The sequence below is a fragment of the Panthera pardus genome, unplaced genomic scaffold (genome assembly GCF_024362965.1).
Source record: "Panthera pardus isolate Hobbes unplaced genomic scaffold, ASM2436296v1 HiC_scaffold_12, whole genome shotgun sequence".
NCBI lineage: Eukaryota > Metazoa > Chordata > Mammalia > Carnivora > Felidae > Panthera > Panthera pardus.
In genome coordinates, this window is record NW_026526677.1 from 37,770,717 (window position 1) to 37,793,907 (window position 23,191).

Consider the following 23,191-nt stretch of genomic DNA (forward strand, 5'->3'; position numbering starts at 1 on the left):
AGCCCAACGTGGGGCGCAAACTCACAAGCTGTGAGATCATGACCTGAGCTGAAGTTGGACGTCCAGCTGACTGAACCACCCAGGCTCCCCTTGCTGTTTCTTTATAATGCCACAGATATAGGATGTGCAAATATTTTCTCCAGGTCTATAGCTTGTCTGCTCCTCTTAACAGGATCTTTCATAGATCAAAAGTTCTTAAATTTTAAAAAGTCCAATTTATCAATTTTTCTTTTATGGATCATGCTTTTGTGTCATGTCTAATAACTCTTCACTAAGACCTACTTTCCAAAGGTTTTCTCCTATGTTTTTCTTCAAAAAGTTTTGGGCGCCTGAGTGGCTCAGTCAGTTAAGCTTCCGACTCAGGCTCAGGTCATGATCTTGCAGTTTGTGAGCTTGAGCCCCGCCATCAGGCTCTGTGCCGACAGTTCAGAGCCTGGGTCCTGCTTCAGATTCTGTGTCTCCCTCTCTCTCTGCCCTCCCTCACCTGCACTCTGTCTCTCTCTCTCTTAAAAATAAATTCTCCTAAAATTGAATCAATTCCCCTTTCACTTGTTGCTTTCCAACAAAAGTAAAGTTTATATAGAATCAGAACTAAAAATTAAAACATATGGTATTTCTAAAATACTGTAACTTAAAGTTAATTGAATATATTTCTCAGTGTGTCAAGCCAAACGTAAAGCCTTAAAAATTTAAGCAAAATTGTTTCAAATGAAGACCTATCCAAGGTTGAAGGCATGGAAGCAATATCATTGCTTTTTAAATGTGCAAAGGGAAGGACACCCAGGTGGCTCAGTTGGTTAAGCGTCCGGTTTCAGCTCAGGTCATAATCTCGCGGCTCATGAGTTCGATCCCCGCGTCAGGCTCTGTGCTGACAGCTCAGAGCCTGGAGCCTGCTTTGGATTCTGTGTCTCCTTCTCTCTCTGACCCTCCCCTACTTACTCGCTCTCTCTCGAAAATAAATAAACATTTTAAAAAATGTGCAAAGGGTTAGGGAATAGAACAAATATGACTTGATGAAATTGTTTTTCTCTTATAGAAGTTTAGAGTATATATAAATATGAAAGACACATAGAGAAGCAAAGAGTATGAACCGTAGTTGAAGTTAACTTGAGCAATACATATAGAGATCTGTGAGGAGTATATTACTATTATGTCAATGTGAACAAAATGAAAATGACAACGTTTTATCATTTAAACTGAACCAATCAATCTCACATAATAACTTTCTTCCGTCTACTCCAAAGACATACAAACTTTAATTTTTCACATTGTTTTTTACACAGTTACCTTGATCCACTTATTCATTTAATGAATACATACTCTGTACCACATTACATCACTCTAGTGTGGAGATTCTGCGTTATGACAGTGGGTTTCAAACTTTAGGAGCAATAAAAATCACCTGGGGTGTTATTTTTAAATCATGACTCCATAACCTTATTCCCCAACAATGAGATTAAGTGTATAAGGTTGGGCCCAGGAGTCTGCATTTTTAAGAAATTTTTAATATAATTGTCATTCAGGCAGTCTACAAATTGCATTGTAAAAATTACTGGGCTAAATGATTTTCATTGCCCCCTTGGTTCTCATAGTCTATTTGTCTCAGCATTTTGGTCACAGGTTTTAAAGGAATCCAAGAACTTCTGGGAATCTTAAGCAACCAGCTTACCCAGCCAGTCTATCCAGTCAGCTAGGACTAGCCAACCTATTCTGGTGGGTTGTGTTTCCCAGGGTGGGAATTTCGGTCATTCCTAAAAAACTAATTTTAAAGAATTTTTTTCTATCCAGCTGGTCACCTGTAACCTGATTCAAGGAAATCTACTTCCGTGACTAGTGTTGTGTCACCTGGAGCCCTACCAGAAAGATTATTTGATCCAAAATATCTTTAGAATGCTTACTCTCTGTATACAAGAAATCTAAAATTTTAGTAACTTTTACTAAATTAGGCCTTTAGTTAAGAGAATTTTTTTTATTTTTATAAGTTGTATTTAATTTTATTATTTATTATTTCATTTAATATATCTTGTTGAGTTGAGTCACTTGAAGTAATAAGTACTCATCACATACTAGTAATGGTAACATCAAAGACTGTCACATATCCTCCCTGCATTATCCTCTAGCAAAGTTTTGAGCCCAATACTATTCTCTTGCACAGGAAGACTCAGCATATCTGAGTTTGTTCACAGGGAGCCTCAAAACAAATTCATACTTCTATTTGCTCCCTTATCATACCTAGGAAGATAGAATATTAAATCTGAATGAAACTTGGAATTTGTTTTCTTTACCAAAAACATGAATACATCAGAAGACAAAATAAAGTTGATAGAGTATGAGTAAATAACTGAAGTACAAAGACCGAAGTATTCATACAAAGTACATTCCTAACCTTGTCTCAATTTTTTGTGCTGACTTATAGGAAACTAATACATATACATTTGACTTACCTCATTCATTCCGAAAATATATTCTGCTTCTCTATTGGATATTCTCTCTAAATTAAATAAGAAAGAAAGAAAAAAAAAACATGTCAGAATGGCCAATTGATCAGAATAGGTTAAAAGTCTGCATGAGGAGAAAATAGAAATTCTGAAATGAAACCAAAAAGTTCAAAGAAAAAACACAGGAAGGTCTTAGATGCCCTTCCTGGAGCTAAGTTGTTCAAAATAGCTGCCAGTGGAAGTCAGCACCAAAAACTGTCTATGATGGAGGGGAAAAGCAAATACTGATGCGTAGGATATAATCTCCCCCACTAAGAAAGAAAATTAACCCTGACAAATGCAGTTATTAATCCATAGCCATGAAACTGCAGAGAGGAAGACATCCAAGAGGGATATCCATGGTTACATCTTAGTTCTCACTGTGTGAGATTTAATATTCTGTCAGCATGTTTTCTTGGAACTGAACCAAACTGTCTGCAAGGAAAGCACTAACAAACAGGCACTACCAGTTCTAAATAGGCCAAATTACTTTCCTCACACACAAGTATCTCTGTGATAGCTATCTGTTGAGTCATTTGGACTAAAATACATCTTCGAATAAGTTTCTGACACTACAAAAAGTTAAACATAGAAGATTCTTATTCTCCATTGCCTCCGACATGGAAAAACACTGAGAAATATTTCTCCAGTCAAAAACTTCCCATATAAAAACTTTCTTTGGAGAAAATCACAGTGGGAGTGAAATAAAGGACCATCCACAGCAATTGTAATTTTAGGAAATGTTAGAACATATGCTGAAAATATAGAAAATATAAACCTGCCATTCGTATAGCTTTTTCTTTTCCTTTCTTTTTTCCTTTCTTTCTTTATTCCTTCCTTCCTTTCTTTTTTGCTGTTCTTTCCCCATTTTTTTTATTGTGGTAAAATACACATAACATAAACTTGACCATCCTAACCATTTTTAAGTGCACAGTTGAAAGGTATTAAATACAGTCATAATATTGAGCAAACATCACCACCATCTATCTCCAGAACTCTTACGTCTTGTAAAACTGAAGCACAATACTCATTAACTCCTCATTCTCCTCGCCTCCAGTCTGAGGCAACCACCATTCTACTTTCTGTCTCTACAATTTTTGACTCCTCTATGTACCTCATATAAGTGGAATCATACAGTGTTTGTCATTGTGTGAGTGGCTTACTTCACATAGCATAATGTCTTCAAGGTTCATCAGTATTGTACCATATGTCCTACTTTTTAAGGCTGCATAATATTCTATTGTACATGTATACCACGTTATATTTATCCATTCATATGTTAATGAACACTTGGGTTGCTTTCACATTTTAGCTGTTGTGAATTATGCTGCTATCAATATAGCTATAAAAATATCTCTTCAAGACCCTCCTTGCAACTATTTGGGGTATATACCTAAAAGTGGAATTGCTGGACCATCTGGTAATTCTATTTTTAATTTTCTGAGGCACTGCCATATTGTTTTCCACAGCAGCTATACCATTATACACTCTCACCAACAGTGCACAAGGATTCCAATTACTCCACATCCCCACCAACTCTTGGTGTTTTGGGGTTTTTGACGTAGCCATTTTAATGGGTTTGAGGTGGTATCTCATTTTAGTTTTGACTTGCATTTACCCAATGATTATGTTGTTGAACATCTTTTCAGCTTCTTATTGGTCATTTTTATATCTTCTTAGAGAAATGTCTATCCAAGTCAATTGCCCATTTTTTAATCAGATTTTTTTTTTATTGTTGAGTTTTGGGAGTTCTCTAAATATGCTGGATCACATATATGATTTGGAAACATTTTATCCCATTCTGTGGTTTGCCTTTTAACTCTGTTTATGTTGCTTTTGATGTACATTTTTAAATATTCATGAGGTCATTTTGTCTACTTTTATTGTTTTACATGTGTATTTGGTGTCATATCCAACGAACCACTACCAAATCTAACATCATGAACTTGTTGCTCTGTGTTTTCTTCTTAAGAAGTTGATAATTTCAGGTCTTACATTTAGGTCTTTGATCCATTTTGAGTTAATTTTTGTATATGGTGGTAGGTAAGGGTCCGATTTCATTCTTTTGGCATGTGGGTATCCAAATTTCCCAGCACCATTTGTTGAAAAGACTGTCCTTTCCCCCATTGAATGGTCTTGGTGCCCTTGTAAAGAAGTCACTTGACCATATATGTGAAGGTTTATTTCTGGACTCTCTCTTCTATTCCATTGGTTTATATGTCTGTCTCCATTCCAGTACTCCACGGTTTCAATTACTGCAGCTTTGTAATAAGTTTTGAAATCAGGAAGTGTAAGTCCTCAGCTTGGTTCTTCTGTTTTAAGATTGATCGTCTATTCAGCAGTCCCTCAAGAGTTCATATGAATTTTAGGATGGGTTTTTTCTATTTCTGCAAAAAACATTGGAATTTTGATAGAGACTGCATTGAATCTATACATCACTTTGGGTAGTATGGAGATCTTAACAGTATTAAGTCTTCCAATCTATAAACATGGGGTATGTTTTCATTTAAATGTTGTTTTTTTATTTTTTTTTTCAGCCATGTTTTGTAGTTTTATTTGTACAAGTCTTTCACATCCTTGACTAATTTTTAAATATCTTATTCTTTATTTTTAAGTTTTATCTTAATTCTAGTTAGTTAACCTACGGTGTTATATTAGTTTCAGGTGTACAATATAGTAATTCAACAGTTCTATACATCACCCAGCGCTCATCACAATAAGCGCACTCCTAGATTAAAGACCTAAATGTGAGACATGAAACAATAAAAATCCTAGAAGAGAACACAGGCAGTAACTTGCTTGACATTAGCCATAGCAACCTTTTTCTAGATATGTCTCTTATTCTATAAATAGAATTGTTTTCTCAATTTCCTTTCAGAGTGTTCATTGTTAGTGTGCAAAAATGCAACTGGTTTTCATGTACTGACTTCATATTCTACTTTAATGAATGCATTTATAGATTCTAAAGGTTTTTTTTACTGGACTTTTTAGGTTTTCCTACATAAAAGATCATATCATCTGTTAATAAAGATATTTAATTCTTGTTTTCCAATGAGGATGCCTTTTATTTCTTTTTCTTGCCCAAGTAGTTTGGCTAGAACTCCCAGTATTATTTTTAATGGAAGGGGTAAAAGTGGATATCCTTGGTAAATAACAATAGCCATAACTCATATAAATAAAAGTTATTTGAGGTTCTTAATAATTGTTTAAAGTATAGAGAAGTCCTGAGATTAAAAAAAAAAAAGTTCGAGAAGTACCACCTTATATATAAACAATAGAAATACATGCATTCTGGGGATGTACAAGAGTGTTCATAAAAGTATTGCTGGGAATAACCAGGAAACCAAAATCATCTCAAATATCCACAAACAGTAAAATGGATACATACAATGTAGTATAATAATACCACATATTATACTTAGCAACAAAGTTAAATGAATTTGAATTACATGCAAAAATATGGATAAATCTCCAAAGAATATTATTTACCAAAAACAAAACAAAAACAAGAAGAAACTTTAATATTTCACTTACATAAAGTTAATTATGCAAAACCAAAATATGTTACTTAGGAATCGATACTTAAAGGTAGTTACTGTTTGGAGATAATTCTCCTTTGGTCTCTCACGTTTCTGTACATCTTGCAAGTGAGACACTGACTGCAAGCCTTTTCAAGGATCTTGGTTGAGTGAACACCCTTGGAAGATCTTGAGTCTCCTTCTGTAGCAAAGGGCAGGTTTGCACACAGTCTAGGAATATCAGAGTAATGTCTTCCTCCAGAGCAAATGGAAGGCATAATTGCTGACCAATATAAAAGACTCAAGTTCCTTAAGTTCAGATTGCTCTCCTGTATTGCAACCCACCACACACACAGGTATTATCTGGCCCTCTTTGCATTGAGTTGTGGCAACTTGGGTTCAAGAAACGGGCACAAATACTGCCACTGTGGCTACTGTTAATGCTGTGAGTAATACACTGTCCTTTGTCTTTGATCTATGTATCTTATGTCTTCTACCAGTATCCATGAAACTGTAAAAGGATATTCTGTTAACTACCAAGTACAGTAAAATCTCAGATCTTTTGCAGTTCTTGATATTGATCATTAATATAACAATGATAATAATGTGATAATGGTTAACATTTATTGGTTCTCTATTGTTAAGAAGTTTGCAGTACTGTAGTGGAAGCAGACCAAAACTTGAGATAAATGCTATAAACAGAGCTGGGGGTGAGGAAGTTTAGATATGAAGAAATCAGAAAATCTCTCTGAGGCAAGTAATACATATACTGAGATCTGAAAGTTGAGGGCACTCAATCCATGTGAGAATACACAAAGGCTATAAGACAGGAACAGTTTTGAGGTGTTCAAAGAAATGAAAGCCAAGCTAGAGATGAGAAGATAAATGGCAGAGTGACATGACATGATGTTGGAGAGGGATGGAGCGGGGGATAGTTTGTGGAAGACTTTGTATACCCGTTTTTGTTTTTGTTTTTTCTTTCCTAAATGAAACAGCAAGCCACAAAAAAGCTTTTAAGTCATTTTTACATTTACATTTTATGAAAAGCACTGGTCCCTCAGTGAAGAATGAGTTAAAAGGGAAGTGGTGGGGGGGCAGGGAAGGGGGTGCCTGGTTGGCTCAGCAGGTTAAGTGTCCAACTCTTGATTTCAGCAACAAAGGATCTCACAGTTCATGGGTTCAGGCCCAGTGTCAGGCTCTGAGCTCACTGAACACAGCCTGCTTCGGATCCTCTGTCTCCCTCTTTCTCGCCCTTCCCGGCTCTCTCTCTCTCTCTCTCTCTCAAAAATAAATAAACATTAGAAAAAAAATAGGAACAAAAGAAGAAAGAAAGGAAGAGGGAATGGAGCAAAGAGACATTAGGAGGCTGTGGCAGTGAACCACAAGGGAGATCTGGCTGTCTGGACTGCAGTGGGGGCAGTGCGTGTGAAGGAATGTCCATGGATTACCGATATCTGCGTAAACATTTGAAATAAACTGCTGTCAAATTTCAGATGTGCAAGTTGAGGGACAAAGACTGAGTGAGAACTCTCCTAGGCTTGAGCAATTTGGGAAGATCCTATATAAAAAAAATAGGTAGGATTACTAATGGTGGGCAAATACAGGAGAGGCTGCCACTGGCTGTCCTCAAGTATCCTTTCTCCCCCTTCCTCTTTACTAACAAAACCCTAATTAGGTGAAGTGATGTGCTCCAGCAAAAAACCAAAACACAAAACAAAACGAAAACAAAACAAAAACAAAAACACATTTCCCAGCCTTCCTTGCAACTGGAGAATAAGCCATAAATTGAAAGCTTTCAAGTGTCATATAAATGGCATTGATGTCTATGTCATCAGGTTTGTGCAAGCATTTCAATGAGACAATTCATGTAAATGCTTCATGCAGCACTGAGGTCAGTCAATGTTAGTTATTTTTGATGATATTATTGTTGTTAGGATATATTCTATTGTTAATTTTCAAAACTTAAATTCTTTGAGGGGCACCTGGGAGGGCTCAGTCAGTTAAGCATCTCTCTTTCTCTCTCTCTCTCCTTCTCAAAATAAATAAATAAACTTTAGAATTTTTTTAAACGTAAATTCTTTGAGATAAATTTGAAAGTGTCAGAATAAAAATGAAAGAATTTATTTTGTATTCAGATCTTTTTGTTGCAGGATCTGCGATTAAAAACTGGAATAGTGGGGTGCCTGGATGGCTCAGTTGGTTAAGTGTCTGACTGGCTCAGGTCATGATCTTGCAGTTTATGAGTTCGAGCCCCACGTCAGACCGTGCTGACAGCTCAGAGCCTGGAACCTGCTTTGGAGTCTGTGTCTCCCTCTCTCTGCCCCTCCCCTGCTTGCACTATGTCTCTCTTTCCCTTTCTCTCTCTCTCAAAGATAAATAAATGTTAAAAAATTAAAAAAAAAGAATTGTTAAAAGAAAGTTAATAGTCATCTTAAGCAAAGCAAAACTATGGCTAATAGCTATATTACTCAACTTTTCTGAGTGCAGGCTTTCTCATCTAAAAGACCATAAATAGATGTAAAAATTACTTGAAAAATATAAAACATGGTCCAGTACCATCATCAAAGTGTTTTACCCATGAATACTGTCTACATTTACAACTCAAAACTGCACAATGTTGCAACCATCTCATTGGAATGTTGAATGTGAAGAAAACCAATCTTGCAAAGTCTTATAATGAGTACATAAAGAACAGGATTCTAAGGAATACACGCTTTATCTCTCAATGTATGGTACTTGAACGCTAACTTAGGAGAGGCTTTTATTTTCTTGAGAACAAAACCAGTCATTATGCTGAAGAACTGTTCCAAGTACGGGGTGAAGATGTGCACGCCTCAAGCTAGGATTATAGAGTATTTTATAATTCTGGTTTTGGAAAAACTGTAAGCACTAACCCTTCCTTCCCCTAATTATTTTTCCTGCATGTGTAGCTTAAACAACATGTAGCATTGAAAGAACATTTGCAATTTGCTATCAGAGTTTGATGCAGTGTGTTTATTTGAGAATGTGGAAAAGGGAAAAAATAGTTCCTCCATATTATCTCCTATCCCTACTAGTTCTTTCTTACCCTCTTCCCTTTCAACTTGCTGCCTCCTTTCCCTAGAACTAACAACTGTTTTCTTCCTTGGCTAACTACTGTTTCTTTTTCACACTGTATCACTCCTGACACCTTCCTTTCAATGTTGACCAGAAACCTCCTCATCAGCCTCCTACGTTAGCGTCCTGCTTTCATACTATCCTCAATGGAGCCCTCTCTGGGTCCCCAGCCCAAGAATATCACCCTTCAGGAGAGGGCAAGGGCCCTCCCTCCCCACCCCCACTGCGGAGGACCAGGGTGGGACACACTTTGTAAATTCTATCCCTTTCTGAAAAGCAGAAAGATTTAGAAAAAATAGATGTATTTCCTCACACACTATGCTCCCCTTCACACATAGTGCTCACTCTATCTCTCTGACACACACGTGCACAATCAGATGCTTGCACATGTCAGAGATATAGACAAACTGTCACACTCGGTCACAGAGTATGAGGCTGGCATCGCTACACATAATCACCAAACCTCTGTCAAAACAGAAACGTATCTGAGGAGGCAAGATTTGAAGCCAACAACTTTAACGGCTTCTTGTCATTCCTCCATTCCTCCAGCATCCTCTAAGCCCCATGGAAATGACTATACTCTTTCTGAGCACTAGAAACCAGAGATAGGAAGGGTTTAATACTGATTGCTATGGAGATCATAAAATGCGAGCTAAAAGTAAAGCAGCCCAAAGACTGAGCTCTGAGTTTTCAACTGAAAGCAAGTTGCTAAGAATATATACTCCAACAAACCCTGAGCCCAAAAATAGCTCTTGTATTTACCAGATGATCTTCTCAGTTTACACCCCTTCCACAGCATAAAATAAAATACATGCAATCAAATAAATACCCACATTCCCAAAGGAAGGGTGGTTTAGTTAAACACAATGCTTAATGCAGTTGTAAAGATTCAAGACACTTCTTTCAACTGTAAAAGTGCCTTTTCCAATGCTAAACCCTTAAAGTGTCATTTCCCATGCTGAATGAGTCATAAATCAGCCTAAGAATGAATATTTCAAATCAAGACTTCCTTACAATGTCAACCAGTCAATAGTTCAACTTCAGCACTGATATTTTACTAGCAGTGTTTGTTTACATAATTATTTAAATATTCTGCTACGCTTTGCCTTTACAATTTCCTTTTAAAAATCACTAGATAGTGGGAAAAGAGTTAACTGGAAAAGATTGCTTATGTGTTCAATACTGAAGAAAATAAATTGAGAAAACCTAACAAATCCTAGGAATACCTTGTTAACTATTACGTCTAAAAGGTAAAATGTTAGCATTCTCTCTCTGGGGAAAAAAAAATCTCATCACATATAACTCAGCCATTTAACTTTCTCCTATTTACTCTTCAAAGATGATTTAGGAAATACATTAATAAGCAAGATCCAGGCTTACCTGTATCAGTAAATTTACTCAAAGAAATCCATTTATATTTTAAAACACGAAATTGAAAGTAGCTCCTTAAAATGGATGCTATGGAACCCAGTCATTTTCAGCCTCCTTCAACCAACCCTTCAGTTTTTGTAACTGTATCATTAAACTCCAGGAAGAAACATATATTTAGGATATTTAGAATGGCTTCTGAAAACCCCTTTGATTGCTGATGTTAAAAAATACCCCCTCCAGAAGACATGAATAGACACTTTTCCAAAGAAGACATCCAGATGGCTAATAGACACAAGAAAAGATGCTCAACATCACTCATCATCAGGGAAATACAAATCAAAGCCACAATGAGATACCACCTCACACCGGTCAGAGTGGCTAAAATGAACAAATCAGGAGACTATAGATTCTGGAGAGGATGTGGAGAAACAGGAACCCTCTTGCACTGTTGGTGGGAATGCAAACTGGTACACCCACTCTGGAAAACAGTATGGAGGTTCCTCAAAAAATTAAAAATAGAACTACCCTATGACCCAGCAATAGCACTACTAGGCATTTACCCAAGGGATACAGGAGTGCTGATTCATAGGGGCACATGTACCCCAATGTTTACAGCAGCACTTTCAACAATAGCCAAATTATGGAAATAGCCTAAATGTCCATCAACTGATGAATGGATAAAGATGTGGTATATATATACAATGGAATACTATGTGGCAATGAGAAAGAATGAAATCCTGCCATTGGTAGCAACATGAATGGAACTGGAAGGTATTATGCTGAGTGAAATAAGTCAGTCAGAGGACAGATATCATATGTTTTCACTCATATTGTGGATCTTGAGAAGCTTAACAGAAGACCGTGGGGGGTGGGGGAGGGAAACTAGTTACGAACAGAGAGGGAGGGAGACAAACCACAAGAGACTCTTAAATACAGAGAACAAACTGAGGGTGGATGGGGGGAGGGGAAGAGGGGAAAATGGGTGATGGGCATGGAGGAGGGCACCTGTTGGGATGAGCATTGGGTGTTGTATGTAAGCCAATTGGACAATACATTATATTTTAAAAATACACCATCATTTTAATGCACTTTTCATACAACTACAGTAATAACACAGGTCTCAGTAACGGGCAGTAAAACCAACACAGCAAAACAACTGACATACTGAAAAAACATTTAGAAAACTAAGAGTCCTCTGAATGGCCTCAGGCTTTACTCTCACCAGTACCCTGCTCCTCCCCTGTTTGGATGCTGGATCTATGAACAAATCGGGAACGGGAACATGGGCTGGATGTGGTCATCACCCTCATCCATCAGATACATGGTGTTCCATATCAACCTCCTTTCCGCTACCTAGGCCCAAAGCAGAGGCAAAGCTTCAATCACAGTAAGAGGGAATATAGACAAGTTACAAAGGTCTTTGCCAAGTAAAGAGAAAACAAATTAGCTTGGGAAAAGTTCTAAAATCTTCCTGAGATAGGGGCACTTGGGTGGCTCAGTCGGTTGAGCGTCCGACTTCGGCCCAGGTCATGATCTCACAGTCTGTGGGTTCAAGCCCCACATCGGGCTTTGTGCTGACATCTCAGAGCCTGGAGCCTGCTTTGGATTCTGTGTCTCCCTCTCTCTCTCTGCCCCTCCCCCACCCATGCTCTGTCTGTCTCTCTCTCTCTCTCTCTCTCTCTCTCTCTCTCTCTCTGTCAAAAATAAATAAACATTAAAAAAATTTTTTTTAATCTTCCTTAGATGGACTCAAGCTGCAATCTGACCTCACAGCTGAAGTTATACTAATTTAACTATACATTCTAGTAAGCAGAATTATCCTGCAGCTAAATTAGATCACACTTCTATTATCTGAAAGAGAGTAATGGTCAATCTCTGTAATGCCGCACTGGTAGATTTTTTTCCTTCATTATGCACAGAAAGTTACATACTCCACATTTTCCCCTCCTCTCTTCCCTCAATGAGAAATACTATTTCTGTACCTTCTCATAACTCTACTTTAGAAGGACTGATTATAAAGAATTACTGAATGTTTCAAGTGGAAAACAATCTGTTAAGACATTCAGATTACTGAAATTACAACTGAAAAGTAATTCTCGGCAACGGAGGAAACCATTAAGTATAGAAAAGGGGTTTTAATTTTAGACACCTAAAAGTCATTTCACTTTGTACACTGAACCACTCATTTTCACTAACAAATAAATTCACTGTATCATTTAGCAGAGCCATTAGGCAAAGTTTAAAGTTTTCAATAGTCATATTTCCTTCTACCTTCAATTGTTTTTTAAGAAAGGGGGAATTGCTTTAAGTGACACCATCAAGAACAGGGAAAGACAACTCATAGAATTGGAGAAAATATTTGCAAATCATATATACAGAATATGTAAAGAACTCTTACAACGCAATAATAAGACAAATAATTTAACTTTTAAAATGAGCAAAGGACTTAAATGTGTATTTCACCAAAGAAGATATATGAATGGCCAATAAGCCGTGGGAAAGATATTTGATTGCGAAATCACTGGGAAAATGCAAGTCAAAACCACACAGATACCACTTCCAACCACTAGATGGCTATAAATAAAAAAGATAGACAATAACAAATGTTAGAGGATGTAGAGACACTGCAACATTTACATATTGTTGGTTGCGATATAAAATGCCACAGACACTGGGAAAACAGTTTGGCAGTTTCTAAAAGTGTTTAATATAAAGCTGCCATATGATTATGTAATTCCATTCCTAGGGATATACCCAAGAAAAACGAAAAGCTGTTCATACAAAAATCTGTACATGGATGTTCAGAGCAGGATTATTCGTGATAGTGAAAACTGGCAACAACCCATATGTCCACCAATTGATGACTGGATGAAATGTGGTTTATCTTTAGCAATGGAGTATTAGGTGGCAATAAAAAGGAAGCATGCGAATTACAACACGGATGAACTTCAAAAACATTACGGTAAGAGAAAGAAGACAGTTACCAAAGACCACATATTGTAGGAGTCAGTTTACAGGAAGTTTCCAGAATAGGTACATCTGCAGAGTAAATAAATTAGTAACTGCCTAGAGCTAAGGGTAGGCAATGGGGGTGTGACTGCTAAGGTTTCTATTTTATGGTGATGAAAATTACATCGTGGTGATGATTGCAAAACTCTGTAAATACACTAAAAGGCACTGAATTGCACACTTTAAACGGGTGACATGGTATCTAAAGTGTACCTCAATAAAGCTGTTTAGAAAAGAGAGGAGGATGCAGTAACGCGTTGCATTTCCTAGTGCCTCTCAAGACTGGATCATAAGACTACTTAGACCTTTTATCGCCTAAAAACACTGTTGCCATGTTTAAATCTAATACCACACAAGACATGAAAACAGAGTGTCGCGGAGAGAACTGAGTATCGCTGAGAGTCCTGGAGATAGTCCCAGAAACATACGTGCGTTCTCAGGAACATGTGTGTACCAAAACAGACCCACAGAACATAAGTCTGTGCAACGGCCTTAGCAAACAATGAACAGACATTTCTCCACGGAACTAAAGATTGCATGAAAGCTGGTGAAACAGCAGCGTTCCCAGGTGCACCAGAATCCCAAGCTGATCGATCTTAGAGCCTGGCGCTCGCATAATTAACAGGGATCTCAAAGCTTGGCCAGTAATCGGCAAATGGAGAGAGGCAGAGGGACTCAGGGGCCAGCTCCCCCACCCATGGCACCGCCGTCACGCACCCCAAGCTGCGGCTCTCCGTGGGAGTCCGAGGCCCGAGCGCCTCAGCGCACGCGGCCAGCGCGCTCGCCTCGCTCCTAGCATTAGTCAACCGCTCGGCGGCGCACACAGGAGCGAGGAGGGCGGCCTCAGAACCTCTGGGGTCACAGGACACAGGTCCCCGGCTCGCGCGAGTAGTAGAGGAAACACAGCGCGCCGTCACCCAGCCACCCGCCGGGGAGGGGCTGTTCATCTTGCAGACCCTGTCTCGCGCAGAGCACGCCACCCCGAGAACGTCCCCAGGAAACAGGCCGCAGGGCCGCCAACGTCCTCCGGGGTCCCCGCGCCCATGGTGGCGGCGTCCGCGCGCCCAGGCCCGCCCTCCCGCCGCGCCACCGAGTCCGCCGGCTCCCTCCGCCGGCTCCTACCTTCCTCCTGCACCATTTCCAGGACGTCTGGGTCGCCCATCTGCGCCAGCTCGTTAATGACACTGACCGAGGCGTGGCAGAGCGAGGACCACTGCGACTGGCGGCGAGGTTTGGGGGAGAGGCTGATTCGGGTGGTGGGCGGCCGTCGTCGCTGCTCCGACAACCAGCAAGGACAGGCTTCGCCCGTCCCTTCAAGACCACGTTCTTCTGGGTCTCCGCCTGCCTCCTCTCCTGCAGGAGGTTGGGCTTCTTCTCCAGCCGGTACTTACTCTCGACCTGCTTCGTGCCCTTGGCCCTGCGCTTCACCTTCCTCTCCCGGTGGCGCTCCCGGGAGCCCTCCCAGTACCCTCCCCGGAGCGTGCCGGACCCCGGGGCGCCCTGGCTCCCCGCCTGCTGCCGAGCCTCGCTTCTACTCTTGCTCTCCCCGGCCGGCCCCTCCCCGTCGGTCTGGTCCTGCTCTCCCCGCCCCTCTCCGCCCCTCCCGCCCTCCAGACCCGCCGCCACCCCTCCCTCGGGGGCCGCCCTTTCCCCGCCCCCTGGCCCGGCGGGCTCCCAGCCCGCCCGCCCCTCACCCCTCCAGCCGCCCGGTACCCCCCCGCTCCGGCTCCGCCGCCTCCTCGGGGCCCGCCGCCTCCCGGCTCTCCCGGCCGCTCAGCCCCATCAACAGGTCTTGCTGGTCCCATTCCACCCGGTTGTCCCAAGCCCGAGACCGCTGGCCTTCCCCCGCTGTCTCCTCCCCTCTCTCCAAACCCTCCTCCTCTGATCCCCGCCGAGCGGCCTGGTCCTCGTCCATCTGCCTAGCCTTCCGCCTTCCGCGGGTGGCACTCGGACGGAACCCCCTCCCAGTTGGGGAGTTATTTTTTGTCGGGTGAGAAAAAGCCCCCCTTCCTTAAGGCGACCCCTGCTTTAAGGCCGGCGCGTGGGCGTGTTTCCGAGGTTCCTGCAGCCTCCCCCTCCTGCCTCTGCCACCTGCCGCGGGGGTCTCAGCTTTTCTCCCGACCGGGCCTCCCTCCTGGGCGCCGAACCGGATCTCTCTCTAACACATCTGGGGACGACTCATACATTTTTGGCCTGAGTTCGAATTCAAGCAATGCCTCTTAAAAGTTGGATGGCATTGGGCGAGTTTCTATAAGCTTCAGGTGCCTCGTCTTAAAAATAAGAACACAGCACCCACCACCCAGGGGTGTAGTGAGGATAGAGTGATGGCATACTGCACTAAAATCTCGCTGCTCTCAGAGAACTCACCCATATTACGTTGAGCCCTGCCTCTAAGTGTCCCTTAGTGCCTTGAGCAGAGTGAACGGTCCCACTCTTCACAGGCTCCTCTGAACTGGCTCTATGTTGTTGAGACCCTTCCAACTGCCAGCTCCCCAACGTTGGGAGATGAGGTCAATTACTGTCTAAGATGGGGGAACAGATGAATGACAGTGTACTGAGGGTGAAGCAGTGGTCTGAGCTGAAGGCCTTGACGGTGCTCAGGAGGTAGTGACTGAGTTTGGGGCAGGGATGCAGTGATTTAAGAATAAAGAGGAGATGACCAGGGAAGACTTGACCTTTCTTCATTTTTATACTATTCTTTCTTTTCCCCTTTCTATTGACATTTTGGAACTGAGAATTACCTTTTTCAGATGAGTAAAGAGGCCTAGAAAATATTTTGGTGAAGGTCATGGTTAACTGTGGAACTAAAACCTGTCTTCTTTTTCCCCTTTTTCTTTCTTTCTTTCTTTCTTTCTTTCTTTCTTTCTTTCTTTCTTTCTTTCTCTTTCTTTTTTTCTTCCTTCCTTCCTCCTTCCTTCCTTTCTTTCCTTTTCTTTCTTCCTCCTTTCCTTCCTTCTTTCCTTCCTTCCTTCCTTCCTTCCTTTCTTTCCTTTTCTTTCTTCCTCCTTTCCTTCCTTCCTTCCTTCCTTCCTTCCTTCCTTCCTTCCATCCTAGAGATCTCTATACCTTGCTATCTGTTCCCTGTTTAAACTTCTAGGAGTACATCAGTGCTGGTCAAGCAATTTGAGACTGTAGGCAATTCCTTACTTGATATGCTTTGGAACTGTGTTTGAAATGTAAATGTATGTAAGTCAAGCGATAGTCTTAAATGTGATTAAAATAAATCACTAGTTGTGATACAGTGTTTGGTTTTTCCGATTGAATATTAATCATTGTTTGATTCTAATAAGCTGTTTACAACATGATTTGTTTCATGTTCTTCCTGTATACCAGAACTCTGGTAGGTACTGTGGATATGTCATTGAACAGATGACTACAATCTTTGTTTTACATAGATTAAACAAAAATAAATGCAATAAAATTATTTTTCTATAATTTTATAAAATCATGTTTTATATTCCTTGGTTCTGTACCATATTGGAAGTGACATATATGAGCAGACATTTAATGTTGATGATTTTGCACAAAAGTAAATGGAATTTTTGATGGTATATTTGCTGATATTTTATCAACTTTCTGTAAACTTTGTTACCAAAAAGTTGAAGGCTTCTTTTGTTCCTTTGTAAAGGTCTGTATTTACCCACAACTCTTGGAGCTCTTAAGGAATTTTCTCTATATTCTTATCACTGAAATATTTTATGTTGCTTATCCATTTACAGTTTTAAGATCTGTTTATTTCCTCCATTGCTACATCCTGCATCTTTCAACAGAATCATCGACCATACATTTCCAAAATTATTTTCTGAATAATGAATACATGTTCTTCTAATGTAATTGAATATACAGTTAAGTATTGAGTTGAGATAAAAAATTTATCTTAAAAAAAAAAAACACTCTTTTTTAGCCCTCCAAATGCGTTCTCCCTTTGTTTCAAGATTATTTGGTCTTTGCTTCAATGTTACTACAATCATCTGGTAGTGCCTTTTTAAAAAAAAAAAAAATTGCCCTTTGTTGATGAGCATTAAGGAGTGCACTTGTCATGATGATTAAAATAAAAATTTTTAAACATTGCCTTATGTTTCCTAGACTAAGGGTGGTATGCAAAAGTATTTAAATAATAATAGAAACATAGCTATAATGATATAAATGGTGACACTTTGAAAATCAAACTGTAAACTGGCAGATTGAAATAATTGCCAACTGAGAAGTAAAAGTATGAATGTGCTATGGGAAAGACACTTTAGGGGCACCTGGGTGGCTCAGTCGGGTGAGGTTCCAACTCTGGATTTTGGCTCTGGTCATGACCCCAGGACAGAGCCTCAAATTGGGCTCAGTGCTGAGTCTGGAGCCTGCTTGGGATCCTCTCTTTTTCCTCCCTCTGCCACTCATCCCAGCTCGTGCTCTCTCTCTCACTCTCTGAAATAATAAAAAAAAAAAAAAAAAAAAGGGAAGACACTTAAGGAGTGTCAGTATATAATGTGTGAAAGCCTGAGCTGTATGGAAGTTAAATGTATACACTTGAGCAACACCTGCATGTGAGTAATGTTTTATTCTAGCAACCTGATTGAGTAGATGGATCTAACTCTGAAGAGGACAAGTTCATGAGCTAGATTCTGGAGGCCAGAAGGGCCTTGAGAAGTCATCTGATGAATCCTCCACCCTCTACCCTCCTGGTATTCAAAGAAAGGACATGGGACCTCCAGTCAATATTCCAGATCAGTCGGCTTTCTTGATTTCTCCTCATATCAAGGCTCTATCTCCTAGAATTAGTTTCCTCCTTTGGGGTCTAACAGGCATTTATTATTTTTTGGCCCCTAAAAATTTCATTCACTCCATTTTCAGGTGACCCTGGAATGATGTGGGAGTTAGGGACAGTGACCCCTGCACAGTCAAAAATCTGCGTATAATTTTTGACTCCCCAGAACTTAACTACTGATAGCCTACTGTTGACCAGAAGCCTGGTGATGACATAAACATCATATTTTGTATGATTACACTAAAGTAAGCTAGAGAAAAGTTTGTTAAAATCATAAGGAAGAGAAAATGCATTTATAGTACTATACTGTATTTATAAAAAGATTACCGTGCAAAAGTAGATCAAACCCTTGGGGTTCAAGGATCAACTATTTTTAACATCACTACAATCCTCAAAAAATCCACACCATGCTTTAAGGTGTGGAGCTTTGAACTAGGAATCAAAAGACATACATTCCATCCTTGTCTTTGTCCCTTGATAAGCTGAACAGCACAATGACCTTGAACAAATGACTTTGCTTTGTTGAGCCACAGATTTCCCCATCTGTGAATATTAAGGCTCTTACGTGTTCTGCCCATCTCTCAAAGTTGTTGTGAAAGTCAAACAAATCATAAGCATGAAAGGAGTTTGGAATCAATAAAAGAGTAACAAACAGGAGAAAGTTTTATTGACTGGCAGAGGTAAAGTCCTAGATTTACTAGTAGGTAGGAATACTAGTCGTGGGTGTTGTTTTTACTCCACAAAATGCAGCTTCAACCATGTGTCTGGAATTTGCAGGTACTTTCTGACTCCATACAGATTCCTCATTCACTACTCCCTGGTTTCAAAAGACAAGCTGTGTCTCTTTAGTTGCAAAATTTATCTCTCTGCATCTTGACTTTTTTTTCTTTCTTTTCTTTTCTTTTTTTTTTTTTTTAGGTGCTGGACCTTCACAATAAGCTCTAGTTCTGTCTACTGGCTTACCATCTCATATTCTTCCCTCTTCTAAAAACAAACAAACAAACAAACAAACAAAAAACCTCACTCAAAAGCTGGCACCTGGAGCCACTGTGGTCATCAAACACTGATTTAATACTTGGCACTCATGGACATGTTGATAATTACCAAGATAAATGCCTAGGATAGCGTGTCAACTCTGCCCTGTTACTAGGGAAATGGCGTTGGTACCCAGACTATACGGATCATGGGGCACTGTCTCAGCAAAGGATAAATAAGGAACAAGGGTGTGTTACTCTCTCCTATGCCTGCTTAGGATGGCACCTAAGTTAGAAATGACACTCCACCACTTGCAATCTGCCAATGGCTTCTATCACATAGAAGAGAAAATTGAAATGTCTTTCTTGTCAGTAGGATTGCAATGCTACATTTCCATGATTTGGGCCTGGGTAAATCTATTATTTCCCACCTCTCCCATTATGCTCCAACTATGCTGTCTTGTTGCTGTTCCTCAAACACAAAAAGCACTTATCCATTACTTCCCTCAAGCACTTTGCCCATGCTAGTCCCCCGCCCCCCTATAAAGATCTTCATACAGATGCTTAATGGCTAACTCTCTTACATCATTCAGTTTCTACGTAAATGGCACTTCCTCGGAAAGAATTTTGCTGACCACCCTAAGACAATAACCTCACATCACTCTACTCGCCTTGTGTTACTTTTCTTCATAGCATTTATCTCTTTCTGGCTCTAAATTTATTCGCTCGTGCACATTTAGTTGTGTATAAGCTCTACATAGAAGCTCAGGTTTTCCTGGTTCTTCACTGTGGTTTCTGTGGTGCTTAGAATGGTGCCTGGCACAGAAAGACTCTCAAGAAATATTTCTTGAATGAATGATACAAATAAGGTTTATCACCAAATTTCCTATCTTTTAGTCCAGGCAGTACCTAACTCCCCCAATGCCCCATGCTTTCTAGCAGCTGGGAAAATAATCTAATTCTGAAAAAAAAACTATAAAACTTCTATAAACAGTTTTAATAAAAAGCTAAAGAAGCTGGTAGAATCAGCAGAGATACAGACAGTAAATCAGGACTTCATCTCACCATCTGAGCACAATCTCTTGGCTTCTCTTGGAACACAGATGCTGGATCTTTGGCAAACAACGGCAGCAAATAGCAAGAAGAAGCAAGTCAAGAGCCACCTATGCTTCAGTGCTACTGTCTTCCTGTATCAACAGTGTCCTTCAGATTTTTTTTTAATATTTATTTATGTTGGGGAGAGCACAGGTGGGGGAGGGGCAGAGAGAAGGGGACAGAGGATCTGAAGCGGGCTGTGCACTGACAGGCTGACAGCAGTGAGCCCCATGTGGGGCTCAAACTCACAAACCGTGAGATCATGACCTGAGCTGAAGTTGGACTCTCAACAGACTGAGCCACCCAGGTGCCCCAAAAAGTGTCCTTTAGTGTAAAGTAATCACATTTTCTTGTTTAAATGGCAGGTGTTTAGTATTGCTATTTGTCTTTGGCATATACGTAAATAGGGAATAAAAAATAAATGGCCTACACTGGCTGCATCGAATAAGAATCGGTATCTTGGGCCTTGAGTGGATATATCTATATTACTATAGTTCTCATTCATCTTTCACAGATAAAGTTTTCCATCAGTGAGTCTATGTTCACTAACTCTATATTCTCTGTACCATCACATCCTTTTTTGAACCTTATTATAGCACTGAAGGGTCATCACACTACCCTTAGAGATTATCTTTACTGCTGTGTATCAGTCATTATATCAAGTGCTTCCTTCCAAATCCTTCCATTGGTTCTCAGCACCTATGCCATTCTGAGTCTCCATAATTCTCACTGTCCCACTCCAAAAGTGCACATTAGTCAGACTGTTTTGGGTCTGGCAGACCCATCCCAGGTTTGAATGCTCCTTCAGACCCCTGGTAGCTGCACAACCGTGAGCTAGTGGCTTTACCTTGTTAAACCTTAATTCCTTCATCTATATCATGGAAACAGTTGTATCTACCAAATGGTGTGGTTATGAAGTCCTTGACACACAGGAGGCATTAAATGAATGTGAGTTTTCATCTTCCTTTAGTACACTCAATGATTTCCTTGATTCTTTCAGGAAAAAGATTTCTCTCAGCAAAATGTCCCTTTTATTCCCATTTACTGTTTTTCTCCACTAACCTTCTTTAAGACTCTTTCTTGGGGTGCCTGGGTGGCTCAGTTGGTTGAACGCCCGACTTCGGCTCAGGTCACGATCTCACAGTTCATGGGTTCAAGCCCCACATCAGGCTCTGTGCTGACAGCTCGGAGCCTGAAGCCTGCTTTGGATTCTGTGTCTCCCTCTCTCTGCCCCTGCTCATGCTCTGTCTCACTCTCTCTCTCAAAACTAAATAAACATTAGAAAAAAAGACTCTTTCTCAAATATCCAGCTCCACACTTACTTCTCATTGAAAAATTCTAAATTTCTCATGAAATTTATGTCACCTGTATGTTCTAACATTACCTTAATTTGAACAAATCAATCTTCCTTCAGACTAGTTCAACTCCAGCTCGCCCACTTATTTCAAAATTATTAGGGTTACCTCAAGCTACTGATTATAATAGCTAGGTAGGTACTATTACTATATATTATATACATTATATACTATATTAATTATTAGTATTATGTATTATACTATATATTATATTATTACTATATATTGTTACTATATATTATACTATATAATAGCTAGGTAGGTACTATTACTATATATTATATACATTATATACTATATTAATTATATAGTACTGTGTATTATACTATGTATTATATTATTACTATATATTGTTACTATATATTATACTATATAATAGCTAGGTAGGTACTATTATTATTATAGGTAGGTACTTATTATCAGATATCTCTTGTGTGTGTTGCACATCTTCTTGGTTCACCCTTTCTCTTAAAATCAACTTTATTGGGGTGTAATTTATAATAATCATGATTATACTAATAATTGAGTTCACCAATTTTAAGTGTGCAATTAGATAGATTTTGTGACATGTATATAAATACCACTTTCACCACATAGAACATTTCCCAAAATTATTGCGTGCATTTGTAGTCAGTCCCCTTGCCCCACCCCCTGACCCCTGGCAATCACTGATATTCTGTCTATCACTAGTATTGGGGCTTACTTTCTTTCCATTCCAGTTTGTACTATTACAATTACTTGTCCACGTGTATAATTTTAAAGGATCTTGCCTCAACTCCCCTGAGGATCTCTTCCTTTCTGCCCTAGGGTCTCTCTACCATGACGAAGTGGGGTTGGTATATGTGACCACTCTGCTACTCTGACACATGTGCAAACTTTTAAGGAGGAAGTTAGCACAACAGGAGATGGCTCTGACAATAGGGTTATTGCCATTCTTTGATGGGGCAATTCTGGGATGCATTTAACCTAGCTCTTCAAGGGTATAAGAGAAGGACCATTCCCCATTTGCCCTTGGATCTGCTCTTCCTTCCTTTCCATGTTTGACACTTCCCAGTATTCCCTCCTTCCCACTCCACTTCCTTAAAATCACTTCCCAAAATAATTTTTCTGTGCAGAAGTCTTACTTCAGGCTACTAGGGGAAACCCACACTAAGGTAGAATCATTTTTTGTAACCCTATTTTTTAAAGCATTTAGGAAATTGAGGAAAGGGGGGGGGAGGGAGGGAGGAAAAAAGGAAGAAATTAACTGCCCAGAATTGCATGGCTATTAAAATACAGAGCAAAAGCTTGGATCCAGAACAGCCTGACTCCACATTTCTTGCTTAATCACTATATTGCTTTTCAAGGTAGAAACTAAAACTAGCTTTGATTCTGTCCAATATGTTTATGATGTATATCTAAATTACCAGTGTTCTGTCATTCCTTCTTTTAAAATGCCTCACTCATCAGTTATTCACAATGCTTTCATCTAGTTGGAAACCACAATGGGTAATTTCTTACTGCTATCACTTTACAGCCTCCCTCTTAGATTCCTATGACA

At 39.8% G+C, this 23,191-nt stretch overlaps 1 protein-coding gene across 7 annotated transcripts in view; it reads right to left on the reverse strand.

Moving 5' to 3' along the window:
• ANO5 (anoctamin 5) overlaps positions 1 to 14,701 on the reverse strand; it is an 88,071-nt gene extending 73,370 nt beyond the window's left edge. For 3 of the 7 annotated variants that reach the window (XM_019456543.2, XM_019456544.2, XM_019456542.2), the window contains exons 1-2: positions 14,594 to 14,701; positions 2,445 to 2,491 (exon numbers count right to left, since the gene is read on the reverse strand). In XM_019456543.2, the coding sequence (XP_019312088.1) occupies positions 2,445 to 2,491; positions 14,594 to 14,633 (87 nt within the window). In that variant the 5' untranslated portion in view covers positions 14,634 to 14,701. Of the gene's footprint in view, positions 1 to 2,444; positions 2,492 to 11,684; positions 11,996 to 14,593 lie in introns of those variants that run through there. The other 4 variants (XM_019456541.2, XM_019456540.2, XM_019456538.2 and 1 more) reach the window with 3 other exon arrangements.
• Positions 14,702 to 23,191: the final 8,490 nt, after the last annotated feature.